Source organism: Mastigoproctus giganteus, chromosome 8, assembly GCF_048544385.1.
Source record: "Mastigoproctus giganteus isolate SK-2022 chromosome 8, ASM4854438v1, whole genome shotgun sequence".
In the NCBI taxonomy this organism is placed as follows: domain Eukaryota; kingdom Metazoa; phylum Arthropoda; class Arachnida; order Uropygi; family Thelyphonidae; genus Mastigoproctus; species Mastigoproctus giganteus.
The window spans coordinates 153,561,884-153,582,244 of NC_143582.1; the positions used below are offsets into that span (position 1 = coordinate 153,561,884).

Here is a 20,361-nt window from a genome sequence, read left to right on the forward strand (position 1 = left end):
ATTCACTATAGTGAAATGACCAAAATTTGGCAAACTTGCTGCTAAGAGGGTTAAAAAAAAAGGTATAGTTCAACAAATGTATTTTTTTTATATTAGTTATTATTTCATAATTTGGAAATATCAAAAAATTCAGAAAATAAAAAAAAATAAAAAAAAAATATCAAACAATAATGCCTAAATTATATTAGAATTAACTGTATTCTATATCAATTGTACTTGTCTTACATAGGGCATCAAAGATAGAGTACAATGTTGGTATCTATTTATTCTATTTTTTCAGTTTGTTTAGACAAGTTTGATATGGGATCATAAGCGGATGTAAATTTTTCTGAGTGAAGGTAAAAATTTGTAAAGAGTTCATGCCAGAAACAGACAACTCCAGTCCTTGGGTACCTAAGCAGCCCAGAATATTGCAATAAATAGTCAACAATAAGTGAAGTGTACGAACAAAGATTAGAAAGTTTGTAATTAGGTTTTCTGAGAGAAAGTGTAGCTTCCCATCCACACTAGTGATGACATTGGAAACCATAATTGTGTTGAAAAGGAAAATGTGTAACGGTTGTATGTGAAAAATGGTTGTATGTGTAATTTCTTGATTTCACAAGAAGTCAAAAAAATAAAATGAATCAAAACTTCTCATTTTTTGTTTTTGTCTTGACACTTGACGTTACAAAATGTGTTTTGAGCACTTAACATGGTGAGTTATACAGTCAGTCCTCGTATAGCACGATAGTTGTGTTCCTAGAAACCCTCATGCAATGTAAATAACAGGCCCTATGGGAAAAATAGGGTTAGGTGCCGACCACCCAAGAGTGAACACACATTTGTAACCAAAACATTACCAAACACAATAAATAATCGTAATAAACTACTTACGTATTTTATTACAACTATTACGTAATAAAATATTGCTAATTCTTTTGCTTCTATTGTAAGCAAACTTGTTCTTTGTTGGATTTTCTATCCAAACATGATAGCCGTTCCATCTCTTCCAATTCCAAATTTGTGTTTTGATCTAATGGATTTTATTACACTTTGAGTTGTTCCTGCTATGAAAGTTGTTTTTATTTTCTCTGCATTCTTTATAATTCTCGGCACGTGCAATATCACATGTTCTTTCATTTTGCTCAAAGCATTTCAGAATTTCATATTTTTTTTTTCTCTATGGACAGAGGCGGACTGGCCATAAGTTTTACCAGGGAAACCCCGGTGGGCCGGAGGTCAGAGTCCAGAAGATGATGGAGGCCAGTGTGATTTTGGCCATAAACGCTGGTATGAGGTTGCTACAAATTTTCCCCAGTAACAATTTTTGACCAGTCCACCTCTGTCTATTGATATTGTTTTCTTTTTCTCTCTGAATCCGTAGTGTCTTCACCAGGACGTTTCCTTTTCACACCTTTTAAGTATTTTACTCATTTTTAGGGAATAAAGCACAAATTACAAAATGAGGAGGTACGCTTGATATACATAAACAAAGCTGCCTGCGTGTAGCAACTGAATAAACAAAGCAGTAAAGACAGAAATACGCCGTTCCCCTCACGCTAGCTCACAATTTACTAAAACACATTTTGGAGATCACTACCATAAAACAATAAAAACAATTTCCAGTTGCATTCCTGCTGGTGGAATCTGTTATAAACAGGTAGTAATTTCAATCTAATTGCATTTGCGATAATACTGATAGCTGGAATTATGTCGGTTTTTACGTTATTATGGTGAAATGTGTTTCCGCTTCACTGATATAAAAAAACAAAAATACATTTCTGAATCTTCTCTTCGTTCCTATCGCGTTGCATTCAGTTGGGCTGATTCCGCATTGGACTGCCATTTCTTCTAAACACAAAGGCGAATCGGGCATAAGCAAATTCGGTTTGTGTTATATACGATATCGTTCCCCTATTTATAAATCGTATATGATCAAATTTGCGTATTACTTTTCTTACCACATAATATTTAATGTATTATTAAATATCATGTGTATTACTTTTGTATTTTTATTTTAATTAATTATTTTAATCTGTATTATTTTTCTTACCACATGATATTTAATGCTGCATCTGAACCAACTGCAAAAATGCAAATTACTTCTTTTTCTGGGTTCAAAATACAGGGAGACCACATGTGAATATACATGGCATGGCAAGGAAGTTCCTGGACTGGTGCAATAAAAAGAACACAAAGTGAAGCAGCTCAAAAATGGTTTTATTTTTTTCAAAGTAATCACCACTTGATTGAATGCACTTGAATCATGCCATTCTAAAAGTTCCTAAAAAGAATCAACAAAGGCATCCAAAGTGATGATTTCCAGTTTGGCAGTACATTTTTCTTTGTCCTCAACATCCTGAAATCTCTTTCCTTTGGAGCAGTTTTCACCTTGGGAATGAGTAAGAAGTCCGTTGGTGATAGATCGGGAGAGGAGAGTTGATGGTTAATCTATACAATGCAACGTTTCACCAGAAATGTCTTCACAACAAGTACAGAAAGGACAGGGGCATTGCCAAGTAACAAGAACCAGCTACCTTTCACCCGAAATTGTGACTTTACCCAATGCACTTCAGTCTTTGAAACACCTGTATGTAGAATGCAGCATTATCTCTCTCCCCTTGAGGTAAAAAATTCCTTGTGAATCGCACCCTGTTTGTTGAAAAACATCATCAGCATTATCTTGATTATGGACTTCTGTAAATGAAACATTTTGGGCCTTGGTAATGATTTTGAAGTCCACTGCCTGCTCTGATGCTTCACCTCTGAGTTGTACTGAAACATCCAATGCTCATCTCCAGGATCATTAGGATGGTCTTGACAAGTCTGGATGAAGTTTCTGCTGCTTCTACTCATCCGTGAAGCTGTGCAGTACAAATTTCACATCATAGACCTTCCTTTTCTCTAAATCTTCATGCAAAATTTTACAAATTGTCTTCTTATTCATATTCAACATCAGCCATCATTCTGAAGGTCAATAAACAATCTCTTGCCACAATTTTCTAAACCTTTACAATTCTGTCCTCATTTCAAGAGGTTGACACCCACTTCTTGGGTCATTGCAAACATCCTGACATCTATCTTTGTTATTGTTTGTTTGTTATTTGGTTTTTAGGAGCATTAGCAACTAAGGCCATATTGCTCCGGGAATATGCGGTGGTCATTCCCTGACCTTTCCAAATCTTCCGTATTTGGTGGTCACGGGCTCGAAACCCGATCTAATCAAGAAGCATGTGCTACGCACTGTTGCTCCTGCCTACCTGGCTACGGAGGCACCCCACACATCTGTCTTTGAACCACTTATACCATTCAAACTGGTACAACTTAATATTTAATCATCAGAAACAGTTTTTAATATTTCATGTTTCATGTAGATTTTTCCAGTTTAAAGCAAAATTTGATATTCATTCATTAATCTATTGTAAAATCTTGACAAAACATTAAAGCTACTAACAAAACTGGTTTTACTTGCAACCTGTCAGTCTACTGGACAATTTCTATACCACCCCCTGTTGGGGGAATTTTGAAATACATCCTACCACTGCCATTTACTTTCAAACTCATTGAACATGACCACAACAACACCAGTCTGGGAACTTCCTTGCCACACCTTATACATCCCTAAATTCTTGAAAAGAATACAGCAGTCTCTCGGTTAATCAAGGAAACCATTATACTCATTAACAATCATAATAGGTTCCATAAAAACAACTAACCAAAATGATCATTATACGAGTATAACAAATATGCACTAAAGGTTTATTAACCCATTCCAAGGCAATCAGAAACTTTTCACATAACACAGTACTGTACAGTATTTGAATACTTCTTATAATAAATAAATATTAATGCTAATATTGTTAAATACATACCTATTAATATAGTAAACTGATATAAAATTCTTACCATTAGCTAAAAAAGATCATTGCCTGGGGGGGGAGAATTGATGGAGAAACTTCATTTTTGACAGGAGAGTCTTCCATAGTAACTGGAAAAGATTCTGGAGGTACAAGTGTGATACAAGAGCTGAAGCTACATCTGTTTCTGATTCTAATATTAGACTCTTCCTAGCAAAAAAGCTATTCAACATCTGTATCCCACTTATTAATAGCTTCTTGAAGTAGGACACAACAGTCTCTTCATATTGGCAGTTCATAAATTATGCAGCCAATCTCTTCCTTCTTGAACTCTACAGTTGTGATATGATCATTCTGTTCCCTTTCCTCTTCTCTGCTGTCATGGCTGATGACAGACTACAACTGTTGCAGGCCTTAAGAGTTCCCTTTCATGAGAATGAACCACATCTTCAACACCTCTGCATCCAATTCAAGTCTCACAGACTAGCCAAAGAGAGAATTTCTCAATCAATATTAGCCTGATTTTCAAAGCTCTCATCTTCATGGAATGGCTAGCTACAGAGGCTTCCAAGGAGCATTCATGCAGCAAATTAAAACTGCTTACCAGGCTATAACACAGTTGAATTTTTGTTAAAGTTTTGTTTGAATGACTGTTGAATTTTTCCCTTCCAAAATTCCATCAGTGGTGATGTTGTGACATCACTTGATGTTGCTTTATGGAATTGCCTAAACATCTTCTTCAGGCTTGGATAGTCTTCAAAGTGGTATTAAATTTGTCACAAAAGTCATTGTTTTAAAGTACAAACACCACTAAAACTTAAAATTTTTCAAAATACAAAATTTTTGACATTTTTGAAATTTTATTTCTATGCAAAGTGATATGTGCCACTCAAACTTTCCAAATGATATCAAAAAATATGCAATGGCATATGTAGTCACTGAATATGGAAAGCACATTTAAAAAAACTTTTTTTTTTCAGTATGACTTAATTTTTTACTTTATGCAGTCAAGTTTGTAGGAGATTCCTATACCCAGAAGAAATTTAGTGATCCTGTTTTACAGAATTAAGTTAACTTTATCCTTATTCAGAATCGAGTTGCTTGAATTAAATATAACTACAATTAATATCAACTAATCAAATAGTCACACTACACCTACATAATAATATGCTTGAAAATTATAACAAAATAATATAAACAGAGTTACCTGGAATAAGTCCTACACTAGTCAATGTTAAAAAGAGTGTGGCCACTAAAAATTTGTCTGCAGCAGGGTCAAGAAAGCTGCCAATCACTGACTGTTGATTTGGAAATTTACGAGCTATATAACCATCCAGCTGTTAAAAATTAAATTACTTTAAGAAAAAGAAACTTATAATGAAGTGATAATACAGTAACAAAGACAAATAAAAAAAAAAAGTGATATATCATGTACAGGAATGAAGTGAAGCAAATAAGTCTGGATCCATGTTTTAGATATTCAAATTAAACATATCAAAAAGATCAAAACACAATTTACAAAAGTGGGGAACTTGCCTTTTGTCAAAATGGTAGTTGAGCTTCCTGATCTCTTGTCCACGCTACTGTTGCAACTTCTACTGATACATACAATCTGTTATGTTCTGATGATTCTATTGCAACTGCATCAAAGATAAACATCTTACTTTTCCTTTAATTCTTGCACCAATGGTCTTGGCAAATTTCATATCATTACTGAATGCATCCCACAGAGTGCCTCCTTTGGTTTTCTGACAGAAAAAGATTAGAAGAATTTTGAAAAATCTTGACACAAAGATTTGTTCTTAAAAATCTGAGTTAACTCCTGTTTTGTATCATCTTTTTATACTCTAATTGCACTGGTGTTTTTACCTTTGCATATAAATTTGCTCATCTAGTCAATTCCTAAGGGTGAGAAATCTCTCCCTTTATGTCACCCTACTGCACTCAATCTTTTTCCAAATTAATGGAGAAATCCAACATTCACCTATTCTTGGACATTCTTGAACCTCCCATCTGATACACAATCACCAACACAATTCCTCCAGTGCTAACTCACTGACAATAATATGTTGTGTTAATCATCTATGGAAAAATTCCATGGAAAAGTTTGGGGAAAAACAAGCAGTTGCTCTAAGGCTTCCAACTGGTATGATAAACACTGCAAATGCAAAAGAATGAAAAAAAATTGCACTGTGTTTGAAAAAGACAGCATTTGTTAACTATTTGTCAGAGTTTACAGATAAAAACATGCAAAAATGTGTAATTTGTGATTTGTAATGTGTTTTCTTTTATTTTCAAAGTGGTTCAGTGTTTTTTTTCCTCTCATCCAATGTATATCTGAATGAGGCCTTTAAACATGTATCAGAAGTCTTCTAAGCAAGCTCCCATCTTATGCTCTGCCTTTGCATCTAGGTAGTTTTCCTCCCTGACCATTCATGTGAGAGCAGATGGTTTTCTATACTCATAACTCCTCAACAACAACTTACTAAAGTTCTCTTTTTCACCTGCTCTTTTTCTTCTATACATTTATGACCTCTCTTCGCTGACTGGAGATCTTCATCATACCCTTATTCTGATATTCCTTAAATGCTAATCTCCAAGTAATTCTCCAGTAGTACGAGGGGGGGATGTAGTTAAAGTTCTGTCTTATTTCTTGTAATTTCTTTGTCTTATTTATATTGTTTCAACACCGAATGCTATGGACACACATTTTTACTGGAATTAACCTTTACTTCTAATTTTTCCTAGCATAAACATATCATAAATACTGCTTTTTATATCAATAAACTAGGCTTTCTTTTTTTACCCTTGGTGTAACTTTTTTTTTTTTTAATCTAAGCAGCTGTTTAAACTGGCCTTACTACAGAATATTGTTCCCACATCTCATAATTAGCCATAATTATGAGAGCTTCCTTGGACCCAGGGGAGGTACCCACGGACTGGAGATGTGCAAATGTGACCCCAATTCACAAAGGAGGATCAAAGGCTGACACAAGTAATTATAGACCTGTGAGTTTAACTTCTGTTCCAGGAAAATTAATGGAGGCACTAGTTAAAGAAGCACTGCAGGATCATTTAGACAAGACTTCAGTTATAGCTCGGACACAGCATGGTTTTGTTAATGGGAAGTCTTGCCTGACCAATTTGATTGGATACTATGATGCAGTCACAAAGGAACTGGATGCAGGGAATAACTTTGATATTATATACTTGGATCTTAGAAAGGCTTTTGATACTGTTGCACACGGAAGACTGCTGCACAAATTGGAGCAGTGTGACATTGGAGGCAAATTAGCTGCTGTGGATAAAGGGGTGGCTGGGGGGGAGAAGACAGAGAGTGGTAATCAATGGACACTGCTCGTCGTGGACTAATGTTATTAGTGGAGTCCCTCAGGGCTCCACTAATAACATTAGTGGAGGGTCCATTCTTGTTTTCTGTATTTATAAATGATTTTGATGATGGTATATCAAGCTTAATGTCCAAGTTTGCAGACGATACAAAGGTAGGCAGGGTTGTCAAGGACACTACTGACACTGCTGCTGCAACAGGATCTCGAAAGGTTGAGCAGATGGGCCGAGAGGTGGCAAGTGAAGTTTAACATTGACAAATGTAAAGTACTACACATGGGAAACAGCAACCCCAGAGCAACGTATCAACTCTGTGTACTACACTGACAGTGGTAGAGAATGAAAGGGACCTGGGGGTGGTTGTGCAGGCAGATATGAAGTTCTCTGAGCAGTGCAGACGGGTTGCAAAGAGTAGCTCATGGTGTATATTGTCAATGATATATAGGAATTTTTCTAGCAGAGATAGGGAGGTGATTATTCCCTTGTATAAGGCAATGGTCAGGCCACACCTAGAGTACTGTATACAGGTCTGGAGGCCTCATTTCAAGAAGGATGTAGAGCTGCTGGAACGAGTACAGAGAAGAGCAACAAGATTAGTGAATGGAAGAAAGGGGTGCTCTTATGAAGAAAGGCTTAAGTTTTGCAAATTACAGTGTCTGGAGGCTAGGCACCAGCGAGGTGATCTGATAGAGGTGTATAAAGCCTTGAATGGTTTGAGCATGCTCAATGCTGATGGGATTTTTCCTCTCGCTCAGAATAATCACCTGAGAGGGCATAAATTCAAATTGAGGAAAGACAGATGTAGGATAGACGTGCGGAAGTTTGCCTTTAGCCAGCGGGTGGTTGGTTGGTGGAACAGACTTCCATCCCTTGTCGTGGAAGTTGATAGCCTAAATAAGTTTAAGGCTCAGCTGGACAGGTATTTTGAACGAACAGAGGGGTGAAGTGGAAGTGGTTTTTTTTTTTTTTTTTTTTTTTGGCTGATGCTACATAAGCTTGCTTTCTTGCATCAAATGCCTCTAATAATGCTAATTTAGGCCAATACCTCAAACTTTAAATATCATTAACTCCTTCCAAAAGAGAGCAATCGGTTTAATTAATGATCCCTCCCTCCCTCCCTCTATTACAAACTTACTACATTCCTTATCACACAGACATTGTTTCTTCCGAACACATGTATGAGGTAGCTGACATCCTTTCATATTTAACCACACCTCACTGAACTAACTTTTCTTCTTCATCTATATTAGAGAGAGAGAAAAAAATCTTTACTGCAACACAGGGATAGTGATGTACATAGTAGTGCAATTGCAACTGCCTGTCACCATGGCACATTGGCCAGTGGTTAACAATGCAATGTAATGTAAAAATAAAGTTGCCTGAATAAACCAAAAAAAAAATAAAAGATTACAATAATAATGAATAATTTAAATAACGTATTAGAAAAATAGAGAAATTAATTGGATATGCTAAACATTGAGTGTACAGAACATTAGTCGCAAAATACATAACATAAGAATATACTGTACATCGAATGCTTTACGGAAAAGTAGCCCTCACATTTAGCCCCAGGAAAATTTCACCCCCAGTAGATAATGAGTAGGTTACAAAAATGTAAATAGTCAACTCTCGATAACTCGAATTTTTATTGAAGTCCCAGTCCGTTTAGTGGAGATTCAATGTTAAACTCTCTCGATTACTCGAACTGAACTTACAATAACTCTTAACTTTTCCGAACAAATTTTCAAAATTACATTTGCGTCCAAATTGTCACGTAGCTTTTAAACTAATTTCTTCCCTTTTGTATGTCTTCAGGGTTCTCTTTCCATTGTGAAAGGATTAACTGGACCTGTTAATCCTTTCACAATGGAAAGAATACATACTTGACCATGAAGGCGATAGTCACGTGGTTAGTGACAGACATGGGGGGAGGGAACAGTGACTAATCTTATAGGAGTATTTTCAGTAACAAGTGAATCTTGTTCTGATTTGTTTAAATTCAAACAATAAAAGTTCATGCATCTGGCTCTCCTCACATTTCCTGGTGCAGTGGACAGCGCGTGTTTGCTGTTTTCGCCACCTCATTATTGGCAGTGCATTGCGTGAACAGCTGAGCATCGCAGGCAGTGCAATATCTTCGTATTATTTTTGCATGTTGATTGATTAATCCTGTGTGTACAAGGACAAAAAGTTTGTTTGTTATTTGGAGCATTAGCAACTAAGGCCATATTGCTCCGGAAATATGCGGTGGTCATTCCCTGACCTTTCCGCATCCTCCGTATTTGGTGGGCACGGGCTCGAACCCTGGTCTAATCAAGAAGCGTGTGCTATGCACTGCTGCTCCTGCCCACCTGGCTACGGAGGTGCCTGGGCAAAAAGTGTTCCATCAATAAGAGGCAAAAGAAAATTTGTAAATGACAACAACCACATTTACGTGTTTTCAAAGAGAACTATAGATGAACAACATGGAATCTGGGTTTGTGAAAAATGTTCCACCTGCAAAGGGTGTGTTTGGACAGAGGGTTTGGAAGGCCCAGTTGTGAAAGTCGTAACAAAACATAACCATGCAGCTCAAGCTGCAAGGTCGGAAGTATTGCAATTGATTGGCCAAATACGGCAACATGCAACAACCATGAACGAACGGCCACAGCAAACTGTTGCATCAGTAATTGCAGAGGCTCATGCCAATGTCACGGCATTACTTCCTAAAAAGGATTCACTGAAAAGAACCATTCATCATGTTCGATGCAACAATGGTACTCCTGCTTTACCGAGCAATCTCCAGGACCTAGTAATTCCACAAAATTATCAAGAAATTATTATCGATGGCAATGTACAACAGTTTTTGATGTATGATTCTCAGGACGAACTGATCCCGGGTCGCACGCTTATTTTTTCCACTAGTAACAATCTTCAGTTATTGGCACATAGCTAGGAGTGGTTTTCTGATGGAACTTTTAGCATAGTGCCCACGCATTTCCAGCAGCTTTATACAATTCATGTGGTTCAATTCAATGCAGTTATTCCAGTGGTCTACGTGCTTCTGCCAAACAAAACTTGTGCCACATACATCAAGTTGCTTCAAGAAGTTAAAAATCTACAACCGGGTCTCCAACCCCAGCGACTTATTACAGATTTCGAACAAAGTGCCATGCAAGCCTTCCAACAAGAATTTCCTGGTATTGTAAAGACCAGTTGTTTTTATCATCTTTCCCAAAGCATTTGGCAAAAGGTACAGAATGAAGGTTTAAAAGCCTGATACAAACAAGACCATGAATTTGCTTGTTAGATCCGAATGATTCTGGCATTGGCATTTATTCCTCCTGCTAATGTTATTCAAGCATTTGAAGATTTAGTTGAAGCTGATGACTTCCCCATTGAAGCTACGGTGATTGCAAACTACTTTGAAGATACATATATTGGAAGAAGATAACGGAGAGGCCGGCAATTACCCATTTTTGCCATCAAATTGTGGAATGTTTACACACGAACACTGAATGATCAGCAACGTACCAACAATGGCGTGGATGGGTGACACAGGGGATTTCACGAAACTTGTGCTACTTTATTCCCAAATATTTATTAATTCATTGATTCTTTAAAGAAACAACAAGGGCTGCACAATTTCGAAATTACACAACTAATTGCCGGTAATTCAGGCAATCAAAGAAACAAGAAGTATGCTGCAATTTCTGCTAGAATCAAAAGAATAGTCCGAGATTTTCAAAATCGTAATGTGATTGATTACCTTACAACTTCAAGTTTTAAACAATAATAATGTGCATTTATTCTATTAAAACAAAATAAATTAGAATTATTACAAAAATTAGGCGTATTATTTACATTTTTGTAACCTACTCATTATCTACAGAGGGTGAAATGTGCCAGGGGCGAAATGTGGGAGGCGAAATGTAAGGGGCCACTTTTCTGGATCCCACATCCAATAGCATAATTATATACTGTACATTGAATTGAATAAGAGAATACATCGATTAGGACTTAGGTTATAATAGTGGTGGCTTTGGTCACCCACTACAGAGTATTCTTTTTCTATACTGTCGATTCTGACTAAACTTGTTGAAGTTGACATCTAGATCTTGGACATGTAGAATATGCAGATAACATCTGCATATTCTACTTCTGTTTTCTGGAACAACCTTCCTTTCTTATGAAGTTCATAAAAATTGTAATCTACAAAAATTGAAGCCCAAAATTCTCTTTTCTTCTCAACCCATTCATTGTATGGATGGATGGATGGGAGGAAGCAAAACTAAACTTTTCAAAAATCTACAATATTAAACAAACTATAAAATTATATAGTTAATCAGTTTATGTTTAGAATACAAATATATTCACATTCATTTATATTGCCAACATGTTTGACAGATTTTTCGAATTTACATTTTTTTTTTTTTAATTCATATAAATGCTGAAGGGACAGATAGAAGAGGCAAAGAGTAAATACAGGAACCCCTATACACCCTCCATCGAGACTAGCTACTCAGGCATGTTGAAGTGCGTTTCAGAAATTCTCGAGTTTATAAGGAGAAAAATTCAGGTCTCTTCAACCAGGTGGCAAGTAGCAATATCATTATACAGGTATCCCCCTGCTTGGCATTCTTAATTAGAATTGTAAGAACAGAGTGCTATATCGATCTTGTTAAGTGGGGGAGATTTATCAACAGAAAGTAATGAAAATAACACTAGCCAACAAAAAATATTTTTTGTTATACCTCCGCAATGAAATTATGTGATTCTGAGGGAATAAACGTGCTGATTCCGAAAATCACCACAAAAAGTCTCTATCACGTCTATATCAAAAGATGTAAAAACGTTTAATGTTAAATAAAGGGATATGTAAAGTTTGTAATACAAGTGTAAAAAAAATATTACACTTTCTCTATAACTCATTTAACTTTGGAAAAATTATCATAAATCATAGCGAAACAGTTATATTTCAATAATATATAATTAGCATACCTGTAATTGTCCTTAAAAATGTTTGCTACTAAGGGATTTTCTCGTCTTCCTGCTTGCTCTCTCCCTCTCTCTCACATGGAACCAGCAGTAATCCCCCATCATTACAAGATCCCAGCGACCTTGGTACCGATTTTCCATTGTGGAAATAACATGTTCATGAAACCGCTCCCCTTTTTCATCACTCACCTCTCCCAGATTTTCGGGGAAAAATTTGAGATGGGAATGAAGAAAATAATTTTCAACGACATTCGACAGCCTATGTTTTTGTAGCACGTTTTGTAGCAAATTAGACACCAAATTTCATAGTTTCTTCTTTCCTATTACCCAAAAAACCATGTACTACCACCTTAAATGATCGCCAAAGGTGGTTCTCGCGAAACCATAGGGACTGCAAAAGGTACCACTTTGGGTTTGCCATGTAACCACTTCCTAAGGTTCATTGTGTAAGTAATACAACACTTGTGAGATACCCAATGTTTGTCTTGATCACCAATTTTACATCTGAAATAAAAAGAATACGAAAGTTTTGCAATGTCATAGATATTTTTCCTTTGAGTCTTTGGGTCCACAAACATAACAAAAAGTGTCTGGATGATTGATACACTTCCATGTGTTTGCTCATTCAATGTAGCACTAAATGAATTTCTGAAAATGTAAATTCAGTTTTTAACACTACAATATTTAACCCCAGGGTCCTGAGCTGGATATTATCATTCTTCTCTTTCTTGGTGATTCCCTTCTACTTTGACTCTCTCTCTCTCTCTCAGTGTAACTCGGGAATTCTTTTTTTTTTTTTTTTTTGGCTGGTGCAGCATAAGCCTCAGGCTTCCTTGCACCATACAGCTAATAATATAAAAACATTCAATTTTTATCACTACATAGTACAGCAGGCCCTTGTTATAATGCAGTTCGTTTTACGCTGATTCGCTATAATGCTGTTCTTATATTATAACCTGTATCTGACTATAACACTATCACAAATCACTATAACGCTCTTTTACAGATTGCATTTTTGGCATATTTAACGACATCATTTCATTTGATGGAGTCGACAGCTTGAAAATGAATAGCAAAACAGCATTAAAACGTTTCCCACGCTGACTTGAGGAATTTTTCCACGCTCAGTGAAATTTTCTCACACGCTAATTTAAGTACAGTACAGTGACTTGTTATGTAGTTCCGAGATCAACATTTTAAAAAATGATCAAGTATATTGCTTGTAATATTTGTATTATATGCATTTATCCGAAGTCTAGTCATCACTCAGTACAGTATTAGACATCATGCGTAACAGACAGTTTACTCGAACATTGTATCATAATTAATGCAACCAACACAGTTACATTTTTGAAGAGTTAATAATGGTGAATAAGAACGAAAAAGCAACGACATCTGGACGCAGTACGAAGACTATAAATGTAAGAAAAAGACTGAATTTGAAAATTAAATTAGACGTTTTGAAGGGAATCGATTCTGGTCAACAACCAGCGGATATGTGCAATAATTTAGGACTGGCAGTTTTAACTGTAAGAACAATTATAAAAATTAAAGAATTAATTTTAGCAGCAGGAAAGGCAAGTGTTCCACTGCAAGCAACTAGGGCTAGGCCGGCTATTAGGATTGAAATGGAGACTAACTAATTTTATTGAAAATAATATCCGATGCAGAATTCAGTTATGTTAAATATTATTAAAAAAAAAAAAGAGAGAGAGATTAGCCTATATGATGATCTGAAGAAAACTCACCTGAAAAAAAAAAAAAAAAGAGAGAGAGAGAGAGAGAGAGAGAGAGATTAGCCTATATGATGATGATCTAAAGAAAACGCACCTAAAAAAAAAAAAAAAGTGGAACCATTTAAAACTAGTAAGGGCTGGTTGAATAGATTTAAAATCCAGGGAGAAGCCCTTGATCTGCAAGTGCAGATCAAGGAGCCGAAACTTTCAAAAAAAAGCTTGCTAAAATTATTGAAGAGGGGTATTATGTGCTATACTTCTCAAGTTTTTAACATAGATGAAGCAGGACTTTTTTGGAAACGAATGCCTAAAAGAAGTTTCATATTGAAAGAAGAAAAAAAAACATTCCAAGTTTCAAAGTGGCGAAGGATGGGTTGACTTTATTGTTGGGTGGTAAACACTGCAGGGGATTTAAAATTAAAACCAATTTTAGTTTACCAGGAAGAGGGGCCAAAGTTCAACCCAAAATCGTCACATTTTTCATGATTAAATTCATCAATTAAATTAAATCAATTAAAATCAATTAAATTCATGATTTTAATTGGGATTTTAAGTTTAATTTTGATACGTAAGTAGTTACCATATAATTATATACATATGTAATGCGAAATATTTTATATGTACAAATATTTGAATATTAAATATTTTGACTGACATTTGTCAGTCAAAATTTTAATATTCAAATCCAGGGAGAAGATTTTAAAATTTGTGCATTGATTAGGAAATATCATATGGCACCAACTGCAACTCACAAATACATATGTTACCTTATGGGAATGCAGCGCTCACTTAGCATGGATTCACTTAGTGCTCTGTTTTTCTGGAACGAATTATCAGCATTAAGCGGGGGTCACCTGTACATAGACGTGGCAACTTACTAGTTCTACTTGTGTGAAAACACTGAAAGTGGTTGCGGGCTGTACCCTCCTACTCTCAAGGGGCTGTTTATGTTTGGAAGATAGATTTACAATCCTGAGAACATGTCACGATCAGTTAATATTTGGAAAACCTTGGCACAGCCTACAAAAATCCTCACCAAAAATACTAAGTATGCTCTCTTCAAATTGTAAATTGTTGCATCGGAATTTGAACTTAAGAACCATAAGTAAAAGTCTGATCAAGAAAACAGAGGCCAGAATCAATTGCTAAAATTAAAAGAATTAGCTTATATCTCTTAAAATAAATTAGTATTTCATACATTACTGGCTAGTTTATGCAAAACTGGCATATTTTGGTAAAATGTAACTCCTTCCGTATTTAATAACTGTGACATGATGTGAAACTATCATGGCGATTTTCGAAATCTATTCATAAAAATTGGCTAAAAACAGTATTTAAGTTCTTGGAGGTAAAAATAATGTTGGCTAGTGTAATTTAACCAGTTGACATCGCTAGCATTTCTGGCTGATTTTAAGGCACAATTTCTCTACATGAAAATATTAAACCTCTGTTATTTGCACTCCTAAATTGAACAAATGCACTCACAGGGTAACTGTGAGACACACTGTTTTAATTATGTATAAAATCTTTTATATATAGATATATAAAAGAGCTTTTTCACTGAACTGACAGAAGTGGCATTCTATTAATTATGATGCATTACACTCAATAACAACAAAAAAAATCCTTTTTTTTTTTTTAAATTGAATGAGGAAACCAATAAATAATGATGATGTTTTTGTTATATTTTTAGAATTTAAGGTCATTCATCTCCCTGAATTGAAACACAGATGCAATGTAAACATTTGTATTTTTATCAGCTGTTTGCATTTACCCAGCAAAACCAAAGTTCTATGGCAAGATTAGACAGCTTTCACTGGTGTCTCACAGATGCTATTTGGGAATGGGAGCTAAGTAGAAGAAAGATGCTTTTTGTTGCTTTGGCATCTGCAAAACACCAAACAAAAATTTTATTTCTCATAATTCGTAATATATTGAAATGAAAACAGAAAAATTTTAAAAAGTGGCATCTTCCAAACATGTTGGCAGCATAGGTTTAAATGTAGCTGCAACATTTAAACATCTAAATATAAACTTTAAATACATAAGTTATGCAATAAAGCAAAAACATGTGTACAACAAAACATCTTAAAGTTGAGGAACCTTAGATATTGTATTTGCATTATCTACAATAACAATCTGTGATACTATTAATTTTCAGATTGTTCAAATACGCAATGTAAGAGTGTAAACTTAAGGTAAGCAAAAAAGCAGGAATATTTTCCTACTAGGATCTCAGCAGAAACAGATGTTGAAGCTGATCTTCCCTTTAGGGATGAAAGAAGAATCTAGAAAGAACTGCATTTTGACTTCTTTGTTGTTATAAACTGCTGTAACAGCTCATAGCATTTTCAACAATTCTACACACATTCACGGATCTTTCTGTATCCATCCTTGGTATTTTGTGCCTACATTCATGCATGAAGAATTCTTTAGGGAGGGAAATTCCAGAAGTTCTGCGAAATCTAACAGGAAGTTAAATCATATAGCGATAATTAAGGAGAAACTGGAAGAGAAGTCGTTGAGATCAACTTCTCTTCAACAAATTGCATGGGTTGGATTGGATTCATCCAATTACATTAAAGGAGGCAGCAAAAAAGGTAAGCAAACTATTAGCCATAATTATGAGAGCATCTTTGGATTCAGGAGAGGTCCCTGTGGACTACAGATGTGCAATTGTATTCCCAATTCACAAAGGGTGATCAAAAGATGACATGAGTAATTAGAGACCTGTTAGCTTAACTTCTGTTCCTGGGAAAATAATGGAGTCACTAGTTAAAGAAGTAATGCAGGATCATCTAAACAGGAATGCACTAAAACTGGATTTGTTACCTGGATGCAAAAAATAGGTTAAGTGGAAGATGGTGAGTGGTTATTAACAGACTACTCTTTGAGGGCTAATGTTATTAGTGGAGTCATCCAGGGTTCAGTGCCGAGCCCATTATTGTTTTCAGTATTTATGAATGATAATAATGAAGGTATAGCAGGCTTAATGTCTAAAGTTTCCAGATGATACAATTGACTGGCAAGGAGGTTAATGAGAGTAAACAGGGTAAGCTGATGCAATGGCAATTAAAGGAATGGGCTGAACAATGGCAGTTAAAGTTTAACACTGACAAATGCAAAGTACTGCATAAGGAAAGCAGTAATCCCAGGTTAATGTACCAACTATGTTGTACAACACTCAGGATAGTGGAAAATGAAAAAGACCTGAGGGTAATTGTGCAGTCAGATATGAAGTTCTCTGAGCAATGCAGGCAGGCTGTCAGGACAGCTTATGGGATTTTATCTATGATATATAGGAACTTTGCTAGCAGGGATAAAGAAGTTATTATCCTGTTGAAGAAGGCAATGGTTAGATCGCATCTTGAGTAATGCATACAGATTTGGAGACCTCATTTTAGGAAAGATGTAAATCTGTTGAAACGGATGCAGAGGGCAATGAGATTGATGAATGGAACAAAGGGGTACTCCTACCATGAAAGCCTTCAGTTGTGCAAATTACAGCACCTGCAAGGTGATCTGATTGAGATGTTTAAGGCCACGTAAAGTGCTTTTGGGTTTAACTCTTGTATATGAGCCTGGATGCCATTTATTCTGCCGCTCATTGCCCCAGCGCCATCCGCGGATATTTTTTATTTTTAAAGTTGATTAATTATTTCTTTCGCTATATTTTCACCAGTTGCAGAATTTAGAGGGGCAAATGAAAGAAAATTTGTTTCATCTACGTATCTGATACAAAGCGACATTTGTTGATTGTTGAAATGTCTGTAGTTTCATCAGCCAACACAGAAAAATATTTAGCTTTCTTCACAATCTGTTTCTGAATTATAGAACAACAACATTCAATTATTTCTTTCTGGATGCCTGCACTAGTATAAAACGAATTTTTACCGGCAGTTCTTAAATGATTTTCTAAAACAGTGTCCCCGGCGTCAACCCGTTCCCTTAACAAAGCTCGAAAGTTTCCTTCATTGTAGTTTACAGCTTCTGATAAGTTAATGGGCCCACTGTCTCGATGACCTCTTAACGGTATTCCTTGCTTACTGCAAAGTAGAATAGTTTTAATTATTGGCACCAGTCTTTTCCGATTTTCCATCCGTTCTTCATATTTTGCTTTATCCAGCAATTCTTGTACGGATAAATGTTTATCGTTAAGAACTTGGTGTAAATTATAGCTTGGCGTAAGGATATTCCATGATAGTGCATAGTAGTATGTATCTAGATAGTATGAATCAGAGCTGAAATACTCAATATGTTCTACGTTGATAATAATATTAGTAAATTAATAAGAGGAGTTTACCTCAATATAGTACGTGGAACACTTCCGTATGATACCCTCCAGAAATTAAAACGGAAAAAACGAAAAAATCGACAACTTACCGGTACATTAAAGTAAAATATAAATAATTAAAGTAAAATATAAATAATTAAATAATCAATTTAACACAATTCAAAATCAATTCAAAACAATTAAAATTCAAATTAACGCAATTAAAAGAATCTAACGAAAATATTCAAAACGATTTTCCTTCCTGAAGCTGACAATGCTTTTCGACCGACTGTCGTGATCACAGGAATGAAAATTACCGAATCCGGCTAAACCTGCAACTTAAATAGTGATTATGTGTCTTCGCGCATGCCCGTAAAGGTCCACGCATCGGAGATCAAATATGGCCGCCGAACATTAACAGAATTCTCGTGTAATTTAATTTCAACGGTTTCTGCAATTAATAGTCGCGTATAATTACGTTGAACGTTAAGTATTTTGGCCTCGTTAAATAAAAAAGTATGTTTTTCGTTAATGGCATGAAAGGCTAATTCTGACGCTGCTGAACGAGAAGCACGAACTGAGGCTTCGTGTTGATTTACACGGATATTAAGAGAAAACCGCGTCGAACCCTGATAAGACGAGTCGCAATCACCGCAAGAAATGTTGTATACTAGATCATTAATTTGTGTTGCGAATGCCGAAAGAACCGAGCGATTGTTCAGTATAGTGTGTAACTTCCGTATAGGCCTAGCTATAATTTTAAATTCGGTATCTTTAAAGAATCTGTTAAGCTGTTTGTGCCACTGTTCAACATATGGGACAGAAATAAAGTATTTTTTGATATTATTATTGTTGATTGGTGCAGTATTTTGTATCCTATCCTTAGCTTGTACCCTAATTCGATTTATTGTGTTAATGGGATAACCCCTGTTCAAGAATCTGCTAGTTAATATTTGTATTTCTGAGTCTAAAGCAGAATCCGTCGTTGAATATTTATAGGCATTTAGAAATTGATTAAAGATAATCGATCTTTTGTAGGTGAACGGGTGGTAGCTATTATAATGTAGAAGCATACCGGTGTTTGTGGGTTTTCGATAGATGCTAAATTGTATTTTGTTCGAGTCCCGGGTAAGCGTGAAATTTAGAAAGTTTAATGACTTAGTATCCGTATCTTCCCTTTCCAATGTAAATTTGAGTCTAGAATGAATATTATTAAACGAATGTAAAATGTCTTGGATAGTACTACTATCGGTAATAACTAGAACATCGTCTAAATACCTCCCATAGTATGTGATACGGGGACGAAAAGGTGTCAAATGTATCTGCTCAATCGTTGAGAGATAGATCTCTGACATTAAGCCACTCAGGCTCAAACCCATTGGTAATCCAAAAATTTGTTTGTACACCTTGTCTCGAAAGGTGATGTAGTTAGCCTCAACTAATAGTTTAATTAAGTGAAAAATCTCCTTTATAGGCAGCTTCGTATAATTAATCGGTGTCGAGTTTTTATTTAACATATCCCAAATAATATCTAATGTGTATTCAACGTTTACATTCGTATATAATGACGTAACATCTAATGAGAATAAATTGTCATTGTCGCCGAGTCTACAGTCTTTAAGATTATTAAATAATGTATCGTAATTCTTAATTCCAAATTGTATAACCTGTCTAAAAGGTTTTATAATGTTATATACATGTGTGGCTAAGGCTGAAAATGCTGAGTTCCTGTAGGAAACAATAGGTCGAATCGGAAATCCAGGCTTGTGTAATTTTACCTGACCAAAAAGTGCAGGAATATTGTATGTTCTGGACTTCAATTCCTTCAACTGAACCATAGTAATGTAGTCGTTTTTACGATATGTGGTTAACGTTTTATTGTATTGATTTACCAAATTGGTAAACAGAGTTGGGTCCACTTCACAATAAGTGGAGGTATCAGATACAACTGAATCTAACTTATTAATATAATCATGTTTATCTAGTATTACCACTGTATCTCCTTTATCTGCCCTCTGTATAATAATGTCCTTATTTTCTCGAAGTTCCCGTAAAGCTGAACTGTCATGTGTATTCAATTTAGGAAGTCGCGTTTCTTTTATGTTATTCACTACTTGGTTAACTTGTTGAATAAATACATCTTTTTGTGGAACACTACGAAGTCCAAATTCAATATCAATTACGCATT

At 35.5% G+C, this 20,361-nt stretch overlaps 1 protein-coding gene across 1 annotated transcript in view; it reads right to left on the reverse strand.

Moving 5' to 3' along the window:
* CLS (cardiolipin synthase) overlaps positions 1-20,361 on the reverse strand; it is a 119,418-nt gene that overhangs the window by 72,769 nt on the left and 26,288 nt on the right. Inside the window, exon 3 of the mRNA XM_090379834.1 lies at positions 5,047-5,176. Within this exon, the coding sequence (XP_090235960.1) occupies positions 5,047-5,176 (130 nt within the window). The remainder of the gene's footprint in view (positions 1-5,046; positions 5,177-20,361) is intronic.